This window comes from Symphalangus syndactylus, chromosome 6 (genome assembly GCF_028878055.3).
Source record: "Symphalangus syndactylus isolate Jambi chromosome 6, NHGRI_mSymSyn1-v2.1_pri, whole genome shotgun sequence".
NCBI lineage: Eukaryota > Metazoa > Chordata > Mammalia > Primates > Hylobatidae > Symphalangus > Symphalangus syndactylus.
The window spans coordinates 9,594,691-9,620,273 of record NC_072428.2 but is presented as its reverse complement, the minus strand read 5'-3'; the positions used below and the strand labels follow the sequence as shown (position 1 = coordinate 9,620,273).

At 53.3% G+C, this 25,583-nt stretch overlaps 2 protein-coding genes across 12 annotated transcripts in view; one reads left to right on the top strand and one right to left on the bottom strand.

Moving 5' to 3' along the window:
• The window catches only part of CSTPP1 (centriolar satellite-associated tubulin polyglutamylase complex regulator 1), a 225,786-nt gene extending 213,056 nt beyond the window's left edge, over window positions 1-12,730 (top strand). For 2 of the 5 annotated variants that reach the window (XM_063640964.1, XM_055281700.2), the window contains 5 exons: window positions 3,598-3,683; window positions 5,434-5,629; window positions 6,201-6,310; window positions 9,555-9,618; window positions 12,438-12,730. In XM_063640964.1, coding sequence (XP_063497034.1) covers window positions 3,598-3,683; window positions 5,434-5,629; window positions 6,201-6,310; window positions 9,555-9,618; window positions 12,438-12,597 — 616 coding nt within the window. In that variant the 3' untranslated portion in view covers window positions 12,598-12,730. Of the gene's footprint in view, window positions 1-3,597; window positions 3,684-5,433; window positions 5,630-6,200; window positions 6,311-9,554; window positions 9,619-9,873; window positions 10,665-12,437 lie in introns of those variants that run through there. The other 3 variants (XM_055281701.1, XM_055281699.2, XM_055281698.2) reach the window with 2 other exon arrangements.
• ARFGAP2 (ADP ribosylation factor GTPase activating protein 2) lies at window positions 1,871-25,383 on the bottom strand. 7 transcript variants are annotated; one of them, XM_055281687.2, is made up of 17 exons: window positions 25,109-25,383; window positions 24,843-24,961; window positions 24,197-24,269; window positions 23,528-23,659; window positions 23,361-23,444; window positions 22,420-22,501; window positions 22,087-22,143; window positions 21,373-21,414; window positions 20,962-21,014; window positions 20,346-20,482; window positions 20,107-20,238; window positions 16,790-16,918; window positions 16,576-16,710; window positions 15,120-15,246; window positions 14,866-14,959; window positions 14,628-14,746; window positions 1,871-2,054 (listed from the first exon to the last, which is right to left on the bottom strand). In XM_055281687.2, exons 1-17 carry the CDS (start codon window positions 25,178-25,180, stop codon window positions 2,013-2,015), a joined length of 1,629 nt encoding a protein of 542 aa, XP_055137662.1. In that variant the 5' UTR covers window positions 25,181-25,383; the 3' UTR covers window positions 1,871-2,012. The 7 variants fall into 7 exon arrangements, with proteins under 7 accessions (XP_055137662.1, XP_055137664.1, XP_055137667.1 ...); XM_055281688.2 differs by lacking the exon at window positions 1,871-2,054 and adding an exon at window positions 12,646-13,859 and having other exon boundaries at window positions 25,109-25,376; XM_055281689.2 differs by lacking the exon at window positions 21,373-21,414 and having other exon boundaries at window positions 25,109-25,379.
• Between the last annotated feature and the right edge of the window lie 200 nt (window positions 25,384-25,583).

Sequence of the window (25,583 nt, the reverse complement as noted above, 5' to 3'; positions counted from 1 at the left end):
GCTTGAGGCGGAGGGTGGCGGGGGGGAAGTTTCCAGGATGTGTAGTATGCCCCACGTTTCTGGTTGAGGAGAGTCATAGCCGGTGTTGCTGTTAACACAAGCTCAGATCCATTTGGCTTTTTAAAAGGTAGCCAGTCTTACTGCTTGCAGTCGAAAAAAAAACCCTCAGTCCTTTATACATGTGCTGCTGGGATCCAGCCACGTGTCCCTGAGAAAGAAAGCCCTCGCCTCTGTCTGCGCCCCCTTCACTCGCCCCTACTCCCTCCTGCTCGGCATATGTTTCAGCTCCCCAGTCTCTGAGTCTCAGACTCTTCACCTGTAGAATGGAAATAACAATAAGACCCACCCGTAGGACTGTTGTAGAATAAAATTTAATTAATGTAGTCAAATGCCTTAATAGCCTGCCATGAGGAAAGATACCTGCCTCTACAGGCGGATCACTTGAGGTCAAGAGTTCAAGACCAACCTGGCCAACATGGTGAAACCCCATCTCTACTAAAAATACAAAAATTAGCCAGGCATGGTGACAGGCACCTGTAATCCCAGCTGCTAGGGAGGCTGAGGCAGGAGAATCACCTGAACCTAGGAGGCGGAGGTTGCAGTGAGCCGATCTGCACCACTGCACTCCAGCCTAGGCAACAGAGCAAGACTCAAAAAAAAAAAAAAAAAAAAAAAGAAAATCTGCCTCTATTGTTACCCGTATTATATTACAGGGCACCTGCAGGGCTGCCCTGCTCTGACAGACACTCCTACCCTCCCACGGTGTGTTCCCCCTCTTCTGCAACGGCCCATCTCCAAAGGGACTGCTGATGTTTGAGGTCAAGATGGCCCCTAGCAGAAAGCTGCAGACCACTTCTGAGGCTGGAAGGGTGTGCCCTGTTTACAGCTTCTAGTCCCATCTGTGGCTGAAAGAGGAAGATGCTAGTGGCACTCAGCATTAAGGCTTCCACGAGGCTGTGAGGCAGGGGTAGCCCTTTGGAAAGTATGAGCTCAAGGTTCTGCTCCGAGGCAGGCTCTGGAATGGGCCTATTGGTGAGAGTTGCAAATGGAGGTAACTTCTGCAATTAGACAGTGGTGATGGTGGTGCTACTTTGTGAATATACTAAAAAACTGAACTGTACACTTTTAAAGGGTGACTTTTATGGTGTTTCATTATATCACAATGTAAATAAGTAGTAAGTGGAAGTTGCTGCTATGGGAGTGCTGTGTTCCAACTGATGACCAACAGAAGCCACGGAACATGGGGAAAGGCTTGGGCTCTCTGGCGGTTTCCTGCTTGGGGATATCACAGCCCAGCGCTGTTCTGTCGTAATTCACTTCAGATATTGGGGCTCCAGCTGTCCTGAGAGCAGGGCAGTAAGGGAAAGTCAGTGGCTTCTCATGTCCAGAGCCTTTGCCTGCCCTGCTGAGCCTGCCAAGGAAAAGCTTTGAGGTGCTGTTGGCCCTCGCTCCCTGAGCGCTCCAGGGAGAGCTCACTCTTCCTCTGCAGTTTGGAGGTCTTTGCTAATCCTCTCTAGCTGCCCGCTCTCTGCTGTCTCCCTGCTCCCCCAGTCCAGATGTCAAAACAGATTCTGCCATCTGGGTGGGGAGGGAGCGGTTTTGCTGCCTGGGTTTCCCTCGGGTTATGAGATGGGGTAACCCCTTGGCCTTTGGCACTGCACTTAGTCCTATGAACTACTGACGGAGGGACCAGGGCACCCTCTTGTGGCCCTCAGCGGCACTGCTTCTTCCCGCCCTCCAGCCTTGAATTTTTTCCAGCTGGAATTCTAGTGTTGAATTCTGGTGGTGGAGGCCCCTGTTGTTCTCCCCAGGAGATGCCTAACATATCAGTAACAAGAAGGAAAATAAATCAGCCACAGAAACTAGGAGGTAAAATGTTAGTGTTTTTGTTCTGTAGCTTTATTTTCAAAGAGGCAGTGTGGTCTCATGGAAGATGTGTGGCCTGTGGAGTCCAGCAAGCTCCCCAGCTGTGTGTGTGACTTTGGCAGGCTGACCTCTGAGCCTCAGACTCTTCACGTGTAGAATGGAAATAATAAGACCCACCTGTAGGATTGCTGTGGGATAAAATTGAACGAATGCAGTGAAATACCTCAATAGCCTGCCACACAGTAGGGTACTCAGGAAATGGCACCTGCTTCTATTGTTATCTGTATTACAATAAACACTAGGCAGGAACCACTGTCTCTCTTCATGGAGATCGCACAAGGGAAGTGGCACCACCACAGTATCGCAGTCTCTGTGAAGCCCTGTCCCCAGCAGTGAGCAATCCTGGCTTTCTCCAGGGCTGATCCAGTTGCCAGTCTGGGAAACCTCTGACTCAGGGAAGTGGAGAGAGATTTAGAAAAATACAAGAGAGAGCAAAAGTAAACTTGTTTTTTTTTTTTTTTGACAGGGTCTCTCTCTGTCTCCCGGGCTGGAGCGCAGTGGTGTGATCTCAGCTCACTGCAACCTCCGTCTCCCAGGTTCAAGCGCTTCTCCTGCCTCAGCCTCCCGAGTAGCTGGGACTACAAGCGCCCACCACGCCCAGCTAATTTTTGTATTTTTAGTAGAAGTGGGGTTTCACCATGTTGGCCAGGCTGGTCTCGAACTCCTGACCTCAAATGATTCACCCATCTCGGCCTCCCAAAGTGCTGGGATTACAGGCATGAGCCACCGCGCCTGGCCAAAAACAACTAAAAAAAAAAAAAAAAAAAGATAAAGCCAGAAGGGCCTTATCAGAAACAGACTGGGGGCCTGCCCCACCCCATCCGATGGCTCGGCGCCTGCCTGGCATGTGATGGAGCCCAGCAAGCGCTCGTCTCCTCTTCTCGTCCTGGCTCAGATGAGGTGCTGAGCACAGGATGAGCATAGCCTTGGGCTGATCCCTTTATGAGTCAGACGGTTTTCTTCCTGTGAGGTGGGTCCTCAGTGGGAGGGACTAGAGACAGGAAAACCGTGGGGTGGGCAACCTGTGAACGTGGACAGCAAGGAGGAGCAGGGCGGAAGCACAAGATGAGTGTGGGTTTTGACCCTCACAAGTGCAGATTCCCCAATAGCTCTTTGCCCTTTCCCCTTGTCTGCCATCTGTGCCCCAGGGTGGAGGTGTCTGTCGCTGTTCTGGCCCTTTCGTAGCTTATTAAATCTCAGTATTACTTGCCAAGACCCTTTAAACCCCTTAGCTGTTCTTTTTGCCTTTTCTGATCAGCTGTATTTATTCTGAACTAAATGGTCCTCACAGCAGAATGAAAGGATTTACTGCTTAAGTATATGAAAAGAAACCTTGGCTGCATTACAGTTGCACCCTCTCCTTGCCACCCCCTGCCCATGCTCCATCCGCTAGCTGGTGCCACTGAGACTGAACCGGGAGCCCGCTCTGGATACAGTGTGGTCAGTTCAGTTTGGTGGCAGAGTCCAATTAATGGAGCAGTGAGGTGACTGGGAGGAGCTTGCTTTTGGGAGCCCTCTCCTAAATGTCCTGCTGCCCCAGGGGAGACTGGCAGCCCAGGAACAGCTCTCTCTCTCTCCCCTGCACTTTTCCCTTCCTCCCTCCCCCTCTCTCCCTCCCCTCCTTAAACCTCGCCCCCACTCTCTCTCAGATTCTCTCTCTTTCCCCTTCAGGATTGTGCTCATGGACGATGCCATGGACTGCTTGATGTCTTTTTCAGATTTCCTCTTTGCCTTCCAGATCCAGTTTTACTACTCAGGTGAGTGTTCCGGGGCTCCATGTGGCTCTGCACAGGACCCTGCCTCCCTGTCCCGCCCTGCTGCCCTGCCCATCTGTGTGCCTGGCACGCACGTTTCTCTTCCCCACTTCCTTTGGGGGTGTGCTTCACTGCAGGTCGCTAACAGATTGTCTAGCGTTCAGTGGTGGTCACAAGATTCAGTCTGCAGAGCCGACTTCCTCAGCCTCCTGAAGACACTGAACACCGCAGTGTTTTCAGTTAGCAACACAACAAATCAGTTTAAGTGATAATGACAATAACAACATCCACAGCATCCACAGCATTCACTGCTTACTGAAAACTTACTATGTCCCAGGCACAGCACTGACTTTAATCTTGACAACAGCCTTGAGAGAGAGTCCTTTCAGAGACAAGCTCACAGAAGTAAGTAGCCAGTCATGCAGCTCATAAGTGGTGGAGACCAGACCTGAAGGCTGACTCCAAAGCCAGCGTTCCCAAGCTCGCTGCTATTTTACTGCCTTCAAGGGTCTCTCCCTTGGCAACTGATCGTGCGTTTGGGTGCACATTCTCCTCCACCCCACAGCTTTAAAAAAGCACACACCAGTCCTTTGTCACACTCCCACTCTGCTCCCCAATTCACCCAGCTGCACCCTTAAGTCTCTCTGGAATCAGATGGAATAAATATAGACAAATAAATATAAATGTACATCAGCTCACGCACAGAGACATCAAATGGAGTGCTAGGTTTACAGATTGCTGACTACGTTCACAAACAAACTTGCTTAAAACAGGCTCTTCCAGTAAATAGAAGGCTGTCCTTAGATCCTAGAGGTGGCCTTCCTGCCAACTGGTGTCCTCAGCCAGCTCTGGCCTCACTTGGGCGCCACATTCTGTTTACTTGATGGCAGCCCAAGGGCTGTACAGGCAGGGGCTGGAGCCTGGGGTCTCGCCACCTGCTCTTAGCAGCACCAGTCATTTCCCATTTCTCTGAAGCTCTTGGGCCCTAGAGAGGGAGCAGCCATGTCTGGGAGAACATTTTCCCCTCACTGTCTCCCCAGCCCTCTTCTCACAGCGCCCCCAAAGGGATGGGACAGCCACCACATTGGGCTGGGAGCATTACTGACACGGCCCAGCAGTGTGTGTAGAGACGAGATGGGCCATAAGTCAGCAGTTCTAACAATGGCTCAACTATGAAATTTGAAAACCATTTCAAATGACTGACTCATCAGCAGCTTCCAGGCTTTCTCTGTTCCTCGCTGGTATTCCAACACGCCTTCTCAAGGTGGAGGGGCAGGTGGCCGTACAACGTGGGGCTTACCCATGGGAGCATACTCATGTTCACTCCTCCAAAAAATATTTATGGCCTTCATATGTGCCAAGCACAGGGCTAGGCAGGAGAGGCCAACGAGGCATGACGCCGCCTTTGTGCATTCCAGCAAGGAGACAGATTAGACAATTAATGACACAGAAAGCTCCTCACTGGCCAAGTGCCAGGAAAAAAGCCTACGGTGCCATGAAAGTGTGCAATGGCAGGTCTCACCTGCGCCAGAACAACTGAGCCAAGGATGGGACATTTGAGCAAACACAGATTACTGTCATCTCCCATCAGTGTGTTGTCAAACAAGGTTGAGAACTTCTGCTCTCAGGACGCCACGCCCTGAGCACGGAGGCTGGTGTGGAACTGGGCTGGCTGAGAAGGGAGGACATAGTGAACAGACAAACCATGTCCTCCCTGCCTGAGCTGTCCACACCCCCGCCCCCACGGTTCCAGAATTCCTGGACAGTGTGGCTGCCATCTATGAGGACCTGCTGTCAGGCAAGAACCCCAACACAGTGATTGTGCCGACATCATCCAGTGGGCAGCACCGCCAGCGACCTGCCTTGGGCGAGGCCGGCATGCTGGAGGGCGTGGAGGCGTCGCTGTTCTACCAGTGTCTGGAAAACCTGTGTGATCGGCACAAGTACAGGTGAGGAACGGGCATGCAGCCCCCAGCCCCCCAGGGGGTCGGAACAGAGCTCCGCAGGATGTTCTGTGCGGCCCAGGCATTCTAGGGCCCTTGCTGGTCGTAATGTAACCGTCCCATTTGCCCGCAAACCAGTTGTTGACTGACAGGCTCCCAATTAGCTCACTTCAAAACGACTGCTTTCACCCAGGCAAGACCACTGTAGTTGACCGATTTACTGGGTGACAGACTGGCCTTAACATTTTAGAGAAGGAAAGAGTACTCCTTGCATAAAACTTTCCTACACAAAGAGAGGGGTAAGCTGTCCTGTGTGGCACAAGTACCCTTAGGGACCGAGCACGGGTTTGGTTTCCTGTAGCCATTTCCCACCCCTACTCCCCGCCCCGGTGAGAGCACCAGTTGGTGAACATGCCAGCCCCTCCTGACCACAGTGAAGGCCTGGACCCCCCAGGGCCTTGGGGCTCCTAAGGCAGGTCCCTGGCTTGGCTGTGGGTATCCTCGTGAACCTGAAAGTATGGATCAGAGGTGGCCCTGAGGCTGGCTAGGCTCTGAATGTGGCATCTCTCCTTCTTAGCTGCCCACCCCCAGCACTTGTCAAAGAGGCCCTCAGCAACGCTCAGAGACTGACCTTCTATGGATTCCTCATGGCTCTCTCAAAGCACCATGGAATCAACCAAGCCCTCGGTAAGTCAGAGCTAGCAGCCGTCAGCCTCACCTGCCGCACAACACAGGGAGCAGCTGGCCTCCGTTGGCAACACGGCTCCGTGGGGGAAGGGGCATCACCATCTCTGCCTTGACTTCCCAGGGCCAGACTCAATCCCAGGGAGCAGGACCATGGCGACAAAACATGGCTCTTACACATTCCCATGGTAGGGGACCGCCTTCCCTGCCTGTGGCCCTGCCCCAACATGAAACCACCTCCCCACAGCAAAGGCGCCCAGCCCCTCCTCAGAGAACCCCAGCTCTGCTTTGGGGAGCGGCCTGCAGGTGGGGCAGACACAGGACTATTTACTCAGTAGCGCTAGAGATTATATATCAAAGAGACCTGAATCCCATTTATAAACAGGGCAAAGGTGTGTCTGCGGAGACCTTTTTTCCAAGCTGAAAAAAAAAAATCTGATTAATCTGAAAGGGAGAAAAACAAAAGTGGGGGAAGCCTGCAGTGGCCCAGTTTTTCCTGCCTGCTGTTTTTTTTCACTGAGCCTTCTCCATCCACCCCACTGTTCCCCCTCCCACAGCCACTGCTCTCCTAAGGCAAGAGCCAGTAAGCCTCCATTCTACTAGAGTTTAAGGGTTTTGGGTTTTTTTGCTTTTTTTTGTTTTGTTTTGTTTTGTTTTTTGAGACAGAGTCTCGCTCTGTTGCCCAGGCTGGAGTGCTGTGTACAATCTCAGCTCACTGCAGCCTCGACCTCCCAGGCTCAAGTGATGCTCTCACCTCAGCCTCCCTAGTAGCTGGGACTACAGGCATGCGCCACCATCTTGGAAAATTTTTGTGTTTTTTGCACAGACTGGGTTTCACCATGTTGCCCAGGCTGGTTTCAAACTCCTGGGCTCAAGGGATCCCCTCACCTTGCTCTCCCAAAGGACTGGGATTACAGTTGTGAGCCACTATGCCTAGCAAGGGGTTCTCTTTTGTGTCTCGAGAGATCTTCCTGCTGTGCTTGGGATCCCAGGTGCCTGAGTCTCAAGGAAAAGACGCACAGCATCCCCCTTCCTTTTGCCAGTTGAGGGAATGGGATTAAGGGAAGGAAAGTTAACATTCACTAAATGCCAACCACAGCAGGCTAAGTACTGTGCTGGATGCTTTATATTTTTTATCTTACACAATATACAGTTAGCCAGGGATGCTCTGGGATACACAAGCACAGCCCCAGCAGGCTGAACTGCATGCTACCCACAGCCTGGTTATTCTGAGTCAGTGCTTGGGGCACGCACAGGTCTGGGGAGCCCTCAACTAACTGAAGTGGGTAGCCAAGGTTACCCGCCGGACTAAGACTAGAAAGGAGGCAATTGACAGGCCGGGCGTGGTGCCTCATGCCTGTAATCCCAGCACTTTGGGAGGCTGAAGCAGGTGGATCACCTGAGGTCAGGAGTTCGAGACCAGCCTGACCAACATGGTGAAGCCCCATCTCTACTGAAAATACAAAAATTAGCTGGGTATAGTGGCCCGCACCTGTAATCCCAGCTACTCTGGAGGCTGAGGCATGAGAATCGGTTGAGCCCAGAAGGCGGAGGTTGCGATGAGCTGAGATCACGCCATTGCACGCCAGCCTGTGCGACAGAGCAAGACAGTCTCAAAAAAGAAAAAAAAAAAAAAACAAGCAAAAGAGTCAGGAATCAAGAGTAAGCGGGAGGCGGGTGGGATCTGCCCTGGTGTTCTTTCATACTCCTAGTTATGACCACCCTTTCTTCCCACCAGTAGCAGCCACTAGGAAGGAGAAGGAAAAGCCAATTAGCAACTGGGTCACAGCCTGGACTAACCTCATCCCCCTTTTCTAAGGGCTTTTAAAAAGGACACTGGCTGGGTGTGGTGGCTTACGCCTGTAATCCCAGCACTTTGGGAGGCCGAGGTGGAGGATCACCTGAGGTCAGGAGTTCAAGACCAGCCTGGCCAACATGGAGAAACCTCGTCTCTACTGAAAATACAAAATTAGCCAGTTGTGGTGGCACATGCCTATAATTCCTGCTACTGGGGAGGCTGAGACAGAAGAATCACTTGAACCAGGGAGGCGGAGGTTGCAGTGAGCCAAGATCGCACCATTGCATTCCAGCCTCGGCAACAAGAGCAAAACGCCATCAAATAAATAAATAAATAAGCACTAATAGCCAGACATGGTGGCTCCACCTGTAATCCCAGCATTTTGGGAGGCTAAGGCAAGAGGATCCCTTGAGCCCAGGAGTTAACGACCAGCCTGGGCAATATAGGGAGAACCCCATCTCTTTAAAAAAAAAAAAAAAAATTAGCTGCGTGTGGTGGCATGTACCATTGGTCCCAGCTACTCAGGAGGCTGAGGTGGGAAGATCGCTTGGGCATGGGAGGTCGAGGCTGCAGTGAGCCATGATCACTGTACTCCAGCCTGAGTGACAAAGCAAAACTCTGTCTCAAAAAAAAAAAAAAAAGTCACTCTCATTCAACCACTTTTACTGCACACTAACGCTGGGTGGTTGGATGGAATGGGAGACAGAAACAAGCCTGTGGTCTCAGGCCTCACCTGCATCTCCGGCTTCTAAAATAGAAATCTGGAGATACGCTGGTTGACGCGTCACGGAGAAGGTCAGCCCTGTTCCCTTAGTCCCCAGGGCACCCCACAAATGAGAGGGTTCTATGAGATGTACTTTGAAAACCACTAACTTACGGCAAGAGGGCCCAGGAGGCATCATCTGAAAAAGATTTGGACAAAGAGGAAATCTGCCTGTGCCTGGTTAATTCTGGCCCTGACCCAGCCTTCTCCTCTTGCCCCTGAGATCCTCCTTGGAGAAGCAGAGGCAGCATTTTTTTTTAACCATCTGTCTCCAAAGTGGGGTCACCCTGATTTGGGCACACAAAATTAGGTAATGTCTGACCTTTGGGCTTAGCCTGGACCATATCCTTTTCAGCCCAGTACCTGAGGCCTCAAGGAAGAACTCAACTCCCAGCACCAGGTCACAACCACCACCTGGTGTTGGAAGGGGATCACCACACTCCTTGGCTGTGGTGTCTGCCCCAGGCAGGGAAAGTAGGCAGTGGGATTCAATAAATGTATCAAGCAGCAACGAGGACCTTCCTGCTCCGTGACTGTTCTTGGCCCCTCTAGCAGTCCTCAGATCTTTAGATCAGCCCTCGCAGGGTCAGCAGAACAGGCAGCCGTGAAGGTGAGGGGCATGGAGGAATCTGTCGTCTGGCTGAAGGGCCCTGGGATTAACTACTGTGCCCCCAATGATCTCCTAGGAGCTTTGCCTGACAAGGGGGATCTGATGCACGACCCAGCAATGGACGAAGAGCTGGAACGGCTGTAAGTGTCAAGTGGGAGGATGCTGCCCCCCTGTGGGGGCCAGACGGGTCGGACAGGGCTGCGCCCCATCTGGGGCCAACACCACTTGTCTGTAACATCCCGCATCTGCCAGGGAAAGGTCTGGGGGCCAGTGGAGGCCTGAGGTGTCCCTCCCTCTGAGTCCTTTGGGGGCTGCAGCCCAGGGGTTTACCCTAGTGTTAAGAGTGGGCATGGAGGCCCTGCTCTCTGGACAGGAGGCCTCTCGCTGCCCTCCAGGCTTCTTCCCTTCTTCAGGCTGGCCCAGGTCCCAGGCCTGGTCAACTCAGTCACAGCCAGTCCAGAGGCCAGTTGCCTGCCTTCCCGGACCCCTCCCCGGGTTGGCTCCCCCTGGAGACCTCTTCATCATTCCCGAAAAGTGGATGGAGAGAGCGATGGCTCCACTGAAGAGACGGACGAGTCGGAAACTTGAGGAGTCCGAAGAGTCCTGCCGCACGCCCTGTACCTGCTCCCACCCAGCCCTTGGTGTGCCCACCCAGCCTCCTCTCCAACACCTTGCTGTGCTGCCCTCTGCTGCTGACAAGGCGAATAACAGCCCCAAGAACGGCCAGAGGGGCTCTGATGATCAGCCCAGCCAGTGGCCCTGGAAGGTGAATGGCCTGCTCTCCCTGGCCCTATCAGCCTGTGAACTTCAGTCAGGCCCCAAGCTGACAGACTCTGCTGAGGCCACTTTATCACGCCATAGCCTGTTAGTCCTCCTAACCTCTTAAGAGCAGTCTCTTCTGAGCCAGCCTCTGCTGGTCCCCCAATAAGGTTCATCTCCCCACAGCAACTCCATTAAGGGAGAGAACCTGAATAGCCACGCAGGGCCTTGCACCATCAAGGGTGACACCTGTGACGCAAGTACCTAACCGCTGTGGCCTTCTGTTGGAGAACAGCCAGTAGCCTTGGTAGTATGGAGAAGGGTGGGCTAGAAGATTATTTCACTTGCAAAAACTGCTTCAAGTCTTGACCCCTTTGTGTCTAATAGCTAAACATGTGAAATGAATAAAGTCCCTCGTGTCTGGTAAGTGATGAGTCTAAAGCTCCTAGGCTGAGGGGAGAAGGGAGAGGGGGAGTTTGGGTTTTTGGTGCTTTTCTGGCAGGGCTAGGAGGTAGGGGCCAGTGGCCCACTCAGACCTGGGGACCTGCCTCAGACAACAAGCAGAGGGGCCTAGCTTCACACAAGAGCGACCTTCCAGAGGAGAAGTGCTCACAGCTGGAACGGCCTTCAGGAAACAGGTTCAGAGGGTTCAAGGCCAGGTTCCCATAACTTTAAAGAAAGACCGTGGCCATAAAGGGTTAATACTGCACAGCCTTCAAGCCAGGGTTTCAGTCAACATTTGCCAAGCACCTGCTTGGGGCTAGAACAGTGGGATGCAGCTGTGAAAGACACAGCCTGGGGCAGACACATCCCAGCCAATACTGGAGGCAGGTAAGGACAAGTGTCTTCAACTTCTTTGGATTGAGGGCTGCCTCCTCTGAAGGTGGATGTCACCACTACTAGGCATACCCATTTCCTTGGGCTCATCCTTAGCCAGAACGGATCATTACAGGAACTGCCTCCCAAACCCCTGCAGGGCTGAGGCCAAGACTCGGCATTCCAGCCCCGAAGCTGCTCCAGGATGCGGTGGCTCATTGCCTGTAATCCCAGCACTTTGGGAGGCCAACGTGGGCCAACTGCTTGAGCCCAGGAGTTCAGGACCACCCTGGGAAACACAGTGGGACCCTATCTCTACAAAATAAACTTAGCCAGGCATGGTAGCTTGCACCTGTAGTCCCAGCTACTTGAGAGACCAAGGTGGATCACATGAGCCCAGGAGGTTGAGGCTGCAGTGAGCCATGATCGTGTCACTGCACTCCAGTCTGAGTGACAGAATGAGACCATCTTAAAAAAAAAAAAAAAAAGGCTCAGGCTGCGTGATGAGCTCTCTAGGCCCACCATGATGCACAGCCCATAAGAGACACGGTTCTCAAATCCTGGTGTCCTCAGAATCACAGGGAAGCCTATGGACAATGCAAATTACCAAGCTCCAGAGACTCTACCTCTACCAACTTGGGATGGAGTCCAGAAATTCCAGACGATCCCAAAGCTGAATGAGTCCCAAACCTACACTCTGCAAATCCCTGGCTTAGAGCCCCCTGGCTCCCTCTGCCCATCCTCTCTAATCATCCACTTCCCAGACCCGTGGTCTGTAACTACTGTGAGGACTCCTAAGGTGGCACAGAGATGTTTCAGAAGAGAAAGGGGTGGCCAAGCTAAAGATTTACACAAACACATCTTTTCTTCCCAAATTTAAAGGGTTCCATTAACGCCTAAGAGTATGTGTGTGTCTGTATATATATGTGTATATATGTAATTTTTTCTTTTTTGAGACAGAGTCTCACTTTGTCACCCAAGCTGGAGTGCAGTGGCGCGATCTAGTCTCACTGCAACCTCTGCCTCCCAGGTTCAAGTGACTCGTGCTTCAGCCTCCTGGGTAGCTAGGATTACAGGCATGCACCACCGACCCCCCGCCGCTAATTTTTGTATTTTTAGTAGAAATGGGGTCTCACCATGTTGGCCAGGCTGGTTTCAAACTCCTGGCCTCAAGTGATCCACCCGCCTTGGCCTCCCAAAGTGCTGGGATGACAGCCATGAGCCACTGTACCCAGTCTTAAATATTTCTTAAACTCCAATGAAACCCATCCCCAGTCAAGCCTACTGCTGTGACAAGGGGCAGGACTGCGGAGGTTGCTCACTCGCCCTCAGCCAGCGAGTTAAAGGGCCAACTAATGCGAGCTCTTTCCTCTGCGTGCCACAGGGTGGTGAGGTCGAAGCTGCACCGGACCTCACGGCAGCACAGAGCAAAGGAGCCAGGGGCCTTTGGCTTTCAGAGAAGAGAGAAGCAGGAGGCCCTGGAGAGAGTGTCCCCAGCTTCGGTACCGACGCCCTACCATTACCGGTGGGAGCCCCGAGAGTGAGGCCAGGGTCCGGCACTGGGCAGGGAGGCAGGATCCGGAGGACACTGCTTCACTCAGACCAACAGGGAGCCAGGCCCTGCAGGGGCTTTATTTTGACACCACTTTGTTTCAATACAAACAGTCCAGAACAAAAGTCAAGTCCCTCTGGGGGAGGGGCAAGGGGAAGAGTGGTCTGTGTTGCTTGGGAGCCCAACCTACAACCCAAAGGTGGGGGCCGGGCTGAGACTGCCCCTGCGGCAGGGGAAGATGGCACCAAGAATGACACAGTGCTTGGCTCAGCTGCCATAGGGTGAGGCCCACAGCTCTCACTGGCAGGTGCTGTCCAGGCCCCCAAGCCCAGAATGATGCAGAGGAAGGAGCTCAGCCCCAGGAGCCTGCCTCTGCCCCTCACATCCTCTGCTTCCCTGGCCAGCATCAAACTCACAGCATCCAGAGTCGAATCACAGCAGACAAGACCCTCCATGGCCACCCGCCAGGGGAAGAAGGGACAGAGAATGTCACAGAGGGTCCTGCATTCCACAGCAGATGGTACAGAGGGACCCTGAGACACCCTGAAACAATCTTCCAAGTGCTTACTGTAGAAAGGGGTGGTGAGACGGGAGAATCCGTGGGTCTCCGGTCTGATCCCAAATGAAACCTTTAGGTACCAGGTAAAGTTTCCAGCCCTTGGTAACGCCCAGACAAAGGTCCTTCCCCTCCCTCGCCCTCTCCCGGCACCCAGAAGAGGCCACTGGCAGCAGCAGCAGCAAGTCCGCAGCCTCTTTCCCCAGGGGACGGGTCTACAGCGAACTCCTTCCAGGCATCCCCCTGGTTCCAGAGGATGGAGACCCAAGCCCTCGAACTAGAAGAACCCTAGAGCCAGCAAAAAAAGCCTTCTACCTTCCGCTTTCCCTACTTGGGGAAAGGCTGGACCCAGAATAAGCCATCGTGGGGGAACCCCCTTTCCCAGTATGGCAGGACAAGTGAGCAGCAACTGTGGGGGCAGGACAGAAGGACGAGAGTCTAACACACGGAGGGCGGTGTGAGAGGGAATAAAGGGCTCAGTCCACAGGCAGAGGACAAGGGCTGGTCCTGACCATTCCCCTCACAGGAGTGAGCGCCTCAAAGGCCACCCCACACACACACCACACATACAAAGTAACAAATCCTCCCCAGCTTCCACAGGGCAAAGCATCCCCAGCCTGGGAACTGTGGAGTTCTTGCTGCCGTCACCATCGTAAGCCTGAGCCACAGAGCTCGGATCAGTAGGAACCATAGCGATCCTGGGGGCGAGGGAGGAGAAAACAAAGTCAGAGGCTCTAAGCTGCAGCAGCTTCCCAGCAAACACACTGCCTGCCCCAGCACCCCACAGCTAGACTGGGGAGGCAGGGGCTGGACAGCCCGGTGAGGCAGGAGTCCACGGTGAGAGCTGGGGCAGCAGCCACTCGGGCACCCGACAACAGGGAAGCGCTGCCTGGCCTCACAGAAGCTGGGAAGAGAAGAGAAAGTGCGGTACAGGTGACAAGGCCGGGGAAGATCATAGCAGACACAGAGGCATCTCGGAGAGGCCCGGCCCTGGCACGGAGCTGAAAGGAAGGAAGCTGCCCTCCAAGAAAATGCCTCTAGACTCTTGCTTTTTTGTTTGTGGTGTTTTTGTTTTTTTTTTTTTTTTTGAGACAGAGTTTCACTCCTGTCACCCAGGCTGGAGTGCAGTGGCATGATCTTGGCTCACTACAACCTCCAGGTTCAAGCAATTCTCCTGCCTCAGCATCCCGAATAGCGGGATTACAGGTGCACGCCACCATGCCCAGCTAATTTTGTATTTTTAGTAGAGACAGGGTTTTGCCATGTTGTTCAATCTGGTCTCAAACTCCTGACCTCAAGTGATCCACCCATCTCAGCCTCCCAGTGCTGGGATTACAGGCGTGAGCCACCACACCCAGCCGAAAATGCTCTTAAGGCTCAGCGGGGCCGGACAGTAGCAGTGTCTCTATGTGGTGGCGAAGGGCAAACCTCCCAGCACTCCTCATTAGGCCCCACTTCAGCCTCACCTGCAAGGAATTCATCACACCATTGGCCAGCACAGCCATTTTCCCGGCCACAGACTTGACACCCTGCTTAAACTGGGCAATGTCCGCTGTAGGCAGCACGTTTCCCAGGGATACACTTCCTGTAAAAGCAAGGGCAGGGTGACCAGAGCCCAGCAAGAAGCCCTTTCCAGTCACAGCAGGGCCCTCCCGCCCTGCTCCCAGGCCTCACTTGGTGCCTGCCACCCCACCAGGGCCCTACCTGCTCCGTGAGCTCCATCCATGTCCCCAAAGAGGTCTGAAGAGCTGATGGCACTGCTGCCTGAGAGCTGCTGCAGCCGAGACCTGGCCTCATACTGTGGTGAGGAAAAGGCCAGGCCTGGGGATCTTGGGGCTGATGACCCAAGGACTCACACAGGCCAGGCCCTCCTGGTGCTAAAGCCCAAAGCAGCGGCAGGGAGAAAGCTCGTGCTTCTGCCCGCTGCCTCGGACCTCAGGGCAGACAGCCCCACTTACCTCCGCATCCACCTCCCGCCCAAAGAACATGTCAGATGAGATAGCTTTGGCTCCTGCGAATTTCTGACGCGCCTCACTAGACTCAAGGCCTGAGCTCCGGCTCTCCACTTCCCTCCGGTTTGTGGCTCTGAGGGGAAGATGTGGAACATCTCAGACTCCTCCCGTTATCATCAGGGAGGCAGAGTACAGAGGCCAAACACAGCACCAGTGGCCTTTTGGTGACGGGTTACCAGGTCCCATTCTGTCTGTGGCTCTGTGACTCTGGGCCCCTCTCCCCTGGTGAGGAGTCACCCTTCTCCACATTGAGGCCAAGGCCCAGAGAGCTTAGTAATCTGCACCAGGCAGGGTGGAAATACAGTCTGCAGCGGCCTAGGCTCCTGCCCAAAATCACACAGCTTCGTCAGCATTCAGGAGGCCACACAACTGCTGCTACCCTAATCCTAGTGACAACTTGCCTAGTACTACAATGAGCATATGTGTCGGTCTGCCTGGCTTTATACCTACTCTTGTCGTAACTATGAATAGCAAACTGCCCCCTTTACTCTCAAAAGCATCCTGGTGTGGAAAGGGAGATGACCGCTTTCATCTCGCGCTGAGTATGTGGACACTGGGCCAGGTATTTCCGGAGACCCTGTGAAGTAGTTACGCTCCCATTTTCTACAGGGATAACTCACAGATATTATGTCAACTAAACAGACCCCAGATTAAGATGGAGTAGGGTTTTAAAAAATAAGAAGGGGGCTGGAGACATAAAACCCTTGAAAGGAGGTCAGGACTGAAGCATAAAATCAGGATCCTCCTGCCAGAGAAACGGACCCCAAGCAAAAGAAGCTGCCAGGCCCTCTGTGATGACAAAGCACAACTCAAACCGAAGCCTGACTGCTGCCCTGTCTAATGAGGCAGGCACCAGCCACTGGTGGCTATTTACGTTTATCAGAAATTAAAGTACATTAGAAATTCAGTTGCTCAGTTGCACCAACATGCTAAGGGCTCACAGCCACACAGCAGTGGCTGCCATATTAAACACCACAGAGAACATTTCCATCACCACAGAAGGTTCTTCTAGACAGTGCTGCCTTAGACTTCTCTACCTTCAGCTTGTTTAAAAAAAAAAAAAAAAAAAAAAGAGGGCCGGGCGTGGTGGCTCACCCTTGTAATCCCAGCACTTTGGGAGGCCGAGGCGGGTGGATCACGAGGTCAGGAGATCGAGACCACGGTGAAACCCCATCTCTACTAAAAATACAAAAAAAATTAGCCGGGCGTGGTGGCGGGCGCCTGCGGTCCCAGCTACTCAGAGAGGCTGAGGCAGAAGAATGGTGTGAACCCGGGAGGCGGAGCTTGCAGTGAGCCGAGATTGTGCCACTGCACTCCAGCCTGGGCGACAGAGCAAGACTCCGTCTCAAAAAAAAAAAAAAAAGAAAGAAAGAAAGAAAAAAGAACAAACAGCCCACTCTACCTTTCTGAAATAGGCCGGATGCTTGAGATGGTCACTTCTGGCTCCTTCTCCTCTACCCTGTCCATACCCCAGGCAGCATCTGTATCCCAGCGGGAACCAAAGCTTTCCCCTAAGGAAAAGGGGTTGTCCTTGTACCTAGGGAGACAGTAGAGTGGCTCAGGGAAGCCTGATGAGGAACACAGCAGCCAAGTTCACAGCTAGAAAACAGCCTTACTTTGGGGGTCCAGAGGCGAAAGTACCAACATCGTCAAACAAGTCCAGCTGTGAGCGAGAGGATTTTGCACTCACTGGGGTTTCCTGCTCGATCACCTGCATCTCAGACAGCACGGAGTGGGAGACAGAGCTGCGCAGCAAAGCAGAGCCAGGCATGAGACCAAAGGATAGGCATTAGCATCACCGCACAAGCGGAGACAACGCCCAGCGACTGGGTTCTCCTTCACGGAGCGTCACCCAGAGCCTTCTGTCCTTACCCAAGCACAGGGCGGGGCCAGAGGCCAACAGAAGGCTAGCTGTGTGTGGTGACCTGTGAAGCACACCTCAGAATTCTTTACACATCAGCTTTGTTTATTCAACGTAGGAGTTCCCTGGCCAGCGATGGTTTGCCTGTTATAATTTTATTTAATTTATTTATTTGAGACAGATTCTCACTCTGTCGCCCAGGCTGGAGTCCAGTGGTGCAATCTTGGCTCACTGCAACCACTGCCTCCCGGGTTCAAGCGATTCTCGTGCCTCAGCCTCCCGAGTAGCTGGGACTACAGTGCACGTCACCACACCCAGCTAATTTTTTGTGTTTTTTCAGTAGAGACAGGGTTTCACCATATTGCCCAGGCTGGTCTCAAACTCCTGAGTTCAGACAATCCATCCACCTTGGCCTCCCAAAGTGCCAGGATTATAGGCGTGAGCCACCATGCCTGGCTCCTGTTGCCATTTTCATAATGTGTACCAGATACCAGTGGTCTCTGCCCTGCCTTATGCACTATGAACCGCATCCTTCACTGATGGGATTCACAAAGCAAAGGAATGGATGAAGGAATGCCCCAGAACCAGGGAAATGAACATGATTGCATCAAAGGATGAGTTCTTCATCATCCTACTCTTTATTAAAAAAAAAAAAAGAGCCGGGTGCGGTGGCTCACGCCTGTAATCCCAGCACTTTGGGAGGCCGAGGCGGGTGGATCACGAGGTCAGGAGATTGAGACCATCCTGGCTAACACAGTGAAACCCCGTCTCTACTAAAAATACAAAAGAATTAGCCAGGCGTGGTGGCAGGTGCCTGTAGTCCCAGCTACTTGGGAGGCTGAGGCCTGAGAATGACGTGAACCTGGGGGGCAGAGCTTGCAGTGAGCCGAGATCGCACCACTGCACTCCAGTCTGGGCAACAGAGCGAGACTCCGTCTCAAAAAAAAAAAAACACTGGCCTCATGCACTAAGACCTAGAATTGCTGTCTGGTTTCTCAAAGAACAGGGGTCTAGGGTTGGCAGGCAATACAACTCTTGATGCCTCTCATTCCTCTGTCAGGCTCCACAAGGACACTTCAAGGATTAATTTGATTTAAATCAATTTGTTTAAAAATATCTATAGCTTTTAGCTAGAAGAACCCCAAGGAGTGATTATTTTGCAATGGGGCTGAGTTGGGCCGGGCACAGTGGCTCACACCTGTAATCCCAGCACTTTGGGAGGCCGAGGCAGCCGGATCACCTGAGGTCGGGAGTTCAAGACCAGCCTGACCAAGATGGAGAAACCCTGTCTCTACTAAAAATACAAAATTAGCCGGGTGTGGAGGCTGAGGCAAGAGAATAGCTTGAGCCCCGGAGGCGGAGGTTGTGGTGAGCTGAGATCACACCATTGCACTACAGCCTGGGCAACGAGATTGAAACTCTGTCTCAAATAAATAAATAGGGTGAGTTGGGTTTAAGTAAATAAACAATTGTTGCACTGCTGAAAAATTGTTCATATGCCTTAACCCCTTGGTCATCCCTTAACCCAGTTGGTCATCCCGTAACCCAGTTGGTCATCCCGTAACCCAGTCATCTACTAACCCAGTCATTCCTATGTGACTGAAGCAGGAAAAGGAGAGAGACCCAATGTCCTTTCAAGTTAAAATGTTATGCTCTGGCCAAATGTGGTTCACGCCTGTAATCCAAGCACTGGGCACCGTGGCTCACGCCTGTAATCCCAGTACTGTGGGAGGCTGAGGCGGGTGGATCATTTGAAGCTAGTAGTTTTAGACCAGCCTGGGCAACATGGTGAAACCCCATCTCTACTAAAATACAAAAATAAGCTGGGTGTGGTGGCGCATGCCTGTAATCACAGCTTCTCAGGAGGCTGAGGCAGGAGAATTGCTTGAATCTGGGAGGCAGAGGCTGCAGTGGGCTGAGATCACACCACTGAACTCCAGCCTGGGTGACAGAGCAAGACTCATCTCAAAAAAAAAAAAGAGAAAAGAAAAAAGAAAGCCGGGCACCATGGCTCATGCCTGTAATCCCAGCACTTTGGGAGGCAGAGGCGGGTGGATCATTTGAGGTCAAGAGTTTGACATCAGCCTGGCCAACGTGGTGAAACCCCATCTCTACTAAAAATACAAAAAATTAGCCAGGCATGGTGGTACACACCTGTAATCCCAGCTGCTTGGGAGGCTGAGACAGGAGAATCACTTGAACCCAGGAGGTAGAGATTGCAGTGAGCCAAGATCGTGCCATTGCACTCCAGCCTGGGCGACAGAGTGAGACTTTGTCTCAAAAAATAAAAATAAAAAGCCATAGCAGCCAGACATGGTGGCTCACATCTGTAATCCCAGTACTTTGGGAGGCCAAGGTGCTTAACCCAGGAATTCGAGACCAGGCTGGACAGCCTGGCAAAACCCTGTCTCTACAAACAGCACAAAAACTAGCTGGGCATGGTGGCTCCCGGCCATGGTCCCAGCTATTCGGGAGGCTAAAGTGGAAGGATCACCTGAGCCCAGGAGGCAGAGGTTGCAGTGAGCCGAGATCACACCGTTACACGCCAGCCTAGGAAACAGAGCAAGAATCTGTCTCAAAAGAAAAGAAAGAAAGAAAGAAAACCACAGCAAACCGAGTGGTTCTGAAACAGGAAGGATTCCGCCCAAACTGAGGGCACTGGAAATGTGGGGGATATGTGAGGGTATTACAGGGAGCACAAAGGGCATCTCTAGACAGCGATTAAGGAATTAAAGATGATACTAAATACACCGCAATTCTCAGGGAGGTCTGGAAAAATAAACTGTCCCAAGACTCAAAGTGCCATCAAGAAAAATTACCCTAGTCTCTTGAAGATACTGAAATAACACCTGATCCTGTGTTTTGTTCACATACCTATTCACTCATTCAACTTACCGAGCACATACCTACTATGCGCCAAGCACTGCATTAGGGACTTTAAGACAATAAGCCAAGTGATCTATTCAGACTTGGAGAAACAATAAGCCTAGCATCCCCAACTGCTAGGAAGGCCCCGCAATGGTTCCCAGAAAACAACAGCCTCTCCCTGCCACACCCGGAGCTGAGCCTCACCTTCGGGATACCAAGCCCATGCCCAACCTTTCTGCCTGCTCTCGCTTCTTCCCTTCCAGATTCTGTAGCTTCTTTTCCTCTTTCTTACGATCAATCTGGAGCTCCTGGTAGGCCAGACGCATGGAGGCGACCCTTAGAGGGAACAAAGGTGTCAGTGGCCACTACCCATCCTGACCTGTCCAACCTACCCACCCACCGAGCCCCGCGGAAGCCCTGAGGCCCCGGAGGCAAACACTTACATGCACTCCTCCGCCTGCTTCTTGGCATCGGCTGCCTGCTGCCCACGGAGCTTCTCTGCCACCTGGGCCTGCCGCTCAATCTCACTGAAGCTCTGGCTGCTCACCTTCTGGGCCCCTAGGCCTTTCTTGGCACCCAGCTGGGAACAGAATCACGTAAGGGGCCTTCCCAATCACACTGTCCTCAGATCCCTCCCAGGTTCGGGCACTGTAGCCACACCCACAAGGAAAAGGCCCTTTTTAAAATTTAGGGTAAAAAATAGGAGCCCAACCAGCATGGCCAAGAGAATAGCGCTCCGCTGGAGCTGGGCATGGGCGGCTCACACAGCCCCGGCAGAGCCCAGGCCTGAGGATGGCAGTTAATGCTGACAGGGCCAAGTATGTGCCAAGCACTCCGCCAAGCACTAGATGTGCTCCATCTCACTGACTCCTTCCAGCAGCCCTCGAAGATGGCTTTACATCCCTTTAAATCTTTAAATTCCTTTCACAGGCGAGGTTCGGAGAAACGCAGTACCTTTGCCAAAGTCATATAGCTGGTAAGTGGTAAGGCCAAGGGGTGAACCCAGGTAGCCTGCACCCAGCTCCTAACCCCTCTACCATACCACCTCTCCCCACCTACCCCTTTCTTAGCTGCTGCTGGCTTCTTCTTGCCAATGATGGAGCTTTTCAGTTCTGCGGGAGAAATGGGTAGGCATGAGCTAAGATAAAGGCAGCTCAGAGGCAGTAGCTCAGTATACACCATGCAGCTTCATGGCAAGAGCTCCTAAGAACAGCTTCAGGCAGGGGAAGGCAAAGCTGCCACCACCAGCTCCAACCAGCGGTGTCCAAGCCAAAGACAGACGTGGCTGGGGTATTTACTGGCGCCCAGCAGAGTGAGACAGGAACCTAGACCTGAAGCAGCAGAGACATCCAAAGTCCCTGAACCAAAACAAAGACTGCGAGGCAGCGAGCATATGGTGAGCGCCAGGCTCCGCTTCTAAAGCAGGAAGCTGAGGGCAAGGGCTGGGCTCCCCAAGCAGCTGTCAGTTACCTCTGGCAGGAAGGGCCCCTTTAGCTGACAGATACATGGACTCTGGAGGAGAAACAGACTTGTGGCTAACAAGAGGCCCACCCCAGAGCCTCCACAGAGCTCCCAAGCCCAGCGGTCTCCATGAAGCCCTGCTTCAGACCAAGCTATGCCAGCCTTCTCATGGATCAGTCTGACAGTCACTCTGCTGGGTTCCAGCCCCAACCCCCAAGAGTCAACAGAACAAGCCGAGGTCAGCAAATGGACTGTTCACCCTGAACCAAGTCTGAAGGACACTAAGGAAAATGTAGGAAAGAGTTAAAGGACAGGCTGGGGGACTGGCTGAGAAAGAAATGTCACCTCCAGCCTTCGGCAGCTCAGAGCTGTCCCTCCACCTCCGGAAATGCACCAGACAAGCCAGCCCTGCCTCAGAGCCCAGGGATAGGTGTCCAGTCTCATGCTGGCCTCCCCAACACTTTGGCTAGACCCAGCCCCACAGTCAAAGGCAGACCCCAGGCCTTACACACCAGCCCACCCAGATTCATCAATTCAAAGGGCTTGGCTCTAAAATCAGTGTTGCATCCACCATTTCAGTCACAGTCCCCACTCCAGAGAATCAGGCAGATGCTTAGTCTCCTGTGGCCTCTGTCCACACGGCCAGGCAGCAGGAGCTCTGAAAAGAACATTTGAGGTCCACCCTCTCCCAGCCACCCCACGCCCGCCCGCCGGCATACTGACCCAGTGAGGCTTTGGGTGAGGTGCCAAGCAGGTCTGTGTTGGGGCCATGCTCCGGCTCTGTGGATGCAATGGTAGGAGTTAGAGATGAGCTCCTAGCTTCCTGCAACCTCCCCTTGAGAGAAGTGATGGGACGAGAATCAGTGGCTTTCCTCAGCTTGCCACCAAAAGATAAAAGGAATATCTACGACTTCCTCCAAGGATTAAAATGAATCCCGGCCCACCCAAGGATACAGGAGGACCCCTGCTCCTATTGTCATGGCCAGATGTCCCCTTCCAAACCCTGAGTCCTCTCCTAGGACCAGGGCACCTGGTTGGAATCTGGGCTGAACTCACGTGTCAGGCCACTGCTCTCTGTAGACGGGGCTGGCTGCTGGGTCCCTGAAGGCTCAGTGGCTGGCGCATCCCAGGCAGGGGGCTGAAAAGGAGGCCAGATCACAGAAGGCTCGGTGAGCCACTCCTGCTGGCAAGAAGCACCAAGACCTACAAGCACCTTGTGGGCAAGAGATCATACTCCAAGCCCGTGAGGAAAGGGACTGGAGGGTAGCAAACAGGATCACAGTTGCTATTCACTGTGGAAGAAAGCAGGAAAACAAGCAGCCCCCACCCCAACCCCTTCACTATTTTACTTAGAGCCAGAGCCCATTCTCCTAACTTAAAGACAGTTAACTACCACCACCTAGGCAGGCACAGATCTAAAGGCTCCTCATACATGAATATATTTAATTATCACTACAACCCCTAAAAGGAGCTACATCGCCATTTTAGAAACTGAGGTTTTGACAGGTTGAGTGACTTGGCCACCATCACAGAAATGCTGAGTAGAGAACAGGAATTGAAGCCAAGAGTCTAACTTCAGCACCCAGGGCCAGTAAAGAGGAAACCCTCCTCAAAGGGGTGGGGCGGGGAGGAGGGAATCCATTCACTGTCCCCAAGCACAGTGCCTTTCTTATAGGGGAAGAATCCAGGAAAACTTGTCTGGGGCCCCGGACACCTCTTGAACCTTCAAGAAGCTGCTTCTCTTCCCCACCAGCCCAACTGATAAGAGTCGATTTCTAAGGAGGGCTACACTGCACCCCCATTTATGGAGAAGGAAACACCTAGGCCCACCCAGCAGGAACAGTGGACTCCATACATTCCAGCTCAGTGGAGTTCACACGTGGTGTCCAAGACACATCAAAGCAAATGGAATCTACAGCCATGATTGCAGAAGGCCTTGGCCTTGATAAATTCCTTGTCAAAAACAACTGGGAAAACCGTTCCTCGTGGGCACTCACTTGAGTGTGTTCTGTGAAGAAATCAGAGTCCTTCTTCTCTGGGGAGTGATTAGGAACGGCACTGCTCATGTTGTCTATCCAAAGCTAGAAAGGAGAAGACACCCCTAAAACACAGGGCTCTGAATACTCCTAACCCTCCTGCCCCAGCCCCAAGAACATGCACTTACATCAGTGCCGTGCCTAGCCAGGGCCGCACTCCCCAGCTGCCGGATCTTCTCCCGGTACATCTGGGCAGCTCGGCTATTATATTTGGTGTTGGCATCATTAGCTGTGCATCCATGTTGGCGGAAAAAAGCCGTCTGGAGAGCAGAGAAGAGAGCAGCGCATGCTACAGGTGATTCTCAAGATGGAAACGCGTTGGCTGTAGGAGGCATCTCCTCATGACAGCGGAGTTACTATCTATCCAGGATGATACACGCTACTAACACCGGTTTCTCAGAGACAAAGTTTTCTCGAAATTCCTGCAAAAAACACCTTGCAGCGGGCCATCCTCTGATATGACTGAAGTCCAGGCCTCACTGAACGCTGCCTGAGCACAACATCCCATTCCCAGCCTCGCCATCCTTCATCCAGGGCAGGCCCACAAGACTCAAGGACTGTGAAGGCTCCAACTCCTGTGGCTTTTCCCCAAGAACACCTGCCCAGTTTAATTGGAATTTGAAACCCATTTAAGAGAAGCTGTGACCAGTTTCGAAGTTTTCAGAAAATAGCTTATGGTGGTGTTATAGAACAAAGAACCCTCTGAACAGGGAAAACGACAGGGCCTCTTAGGGAGTCGTGCAAAGTTAGTACCGAGGCAGAAGAATGGAAGGTGGGGGAAGTAGAAGGAGCTTTACCGCATTGGCATTCCCGCCGACCTGCATACACCTCAGCTGGAACCAGTTCCAGTTGGAATCCAACTCTGTGGACCTGTGTACAAGGGCTGCGTCTCACCCACCAGCAGATACCAGCAGAAGGATTTCCCTGGCAACCCGATACCTGTCACTTGGCCTCAGGCTGCTGTAGGCACCCAGGAAACATTAATCAGCCATCACCCCATTTCCTCCACACTACCCTGTCCATGAAAACTCTGCTCTTCATTCGTCTACTCCAAAGAGTACTAATTATGTCCCCAGATCCGAAAGGAGGTCACATTCTCAGGCACGCACGCCTGGATTTGGCTTTCCCCTAATGGAGGGTTACAGTCTCACTAGAGACACACTGGGCCAACAACGTATCAGCAACAACAAGGTCAATGCCTCCCTTTCCCCCCAACTAACGCTCAGAGTGTCAAGTCTGACCGTCAAAAAAGAGGGAGTTTTGGCCCAGAGGCGGAGACGGACCGCCCATGTGCCAAAGGGCCCACACGGGTGGTTACCGGACCCTCTCGGCCCGGAGGCTTCCCACCGAACTCAGAGCGGCCCAAGTCGAGGCAGCCACTCTCCCTTATTGCCCGCACAGCCCTGGCCGGGTGGAAACACGGCAACGGCGCGGAGAGTCTACCTGATGAAGCTCAGATGGACGCCCAGGGAGCGGTGCACCCCAGAACAGTCAATGCACAAGAAAACGCCATACGTGATGCTGGCCCAACTCGGATTCTTGGCGCCGCAGTCGAAACAGGCCTGGGTGGAGGAGGCGATGAGCGAATGGTCAGGGGCCCCGAGTAAAGGCCAGACGCCGACACCCCAGAAACACAACCCACCTCCGCCCTTCTCCCTCCCTCAGGCCCCAGCGGGACGAGAGGCTCCGCGCGCCCCCTGCTCACGCACCTTGTTGGTTGGAACTGCGCGAAGCCTCTTAAAGAGAGTCTGGATTTCGGTCTTGTTCGGCTCCGCCGCCATTTTCTCTCCTTCCCAGACACAACCGCGGCCGACGGGTCCCGCCGCGGGCCAATCCACGGCGGAGAGGGCGGGCTCAGCGGTGCCCGGGCCAGCCGAGGGGCGGAGTGATTGGAGCCCGATCTGGACCAATGGGCAGCCGGCCCGACGGGGGCGGCGACGTCAGCCGCGGCCGCAAGAATCAACGCCGCGCTGGGCCAATCCGCAGCCGGGGCGGAGCGACGGCGCGCGGACCGGCCCAAACCTCCTCGCGCGCGCAGCACCCCTCCCCCCAGCCCTCCCACGCCGCAACCCCCAGGTGGAGTCGCCCCACGCCGCGCAGGCTGCGGGAGGCTGGGGGCGGGGACCCCCACTCCAGCCAATTACAGATCGATAAGTAAGGATTAGGCGGCCTCGGCACTCCTCG

Coding starts and splice junctions, on each gene's coding strand:
- ARFGAP2 (XM_055281687.2), bottom strand. CDS start 25,180: ATGGCGGCGGAGCCGAACAAGACCGAAATCCAGACTCTCTTTAAGAGG. Junction 20,483..20,961: donor CAGCAGCAGCTAAGAAAGGG/GTAGGTGGGGAG, acceptor TTCTGTTCCCAG/CTGGGTGCCAAGAAAGGCCT. Junction 16,919..20,106: donor ATGGGCTTGGTATCCCGAAG/GTGAGGCTCAGC, acceptor TTTGCTGCGCAG/CTCTGTCTCCCACTCCGTGC.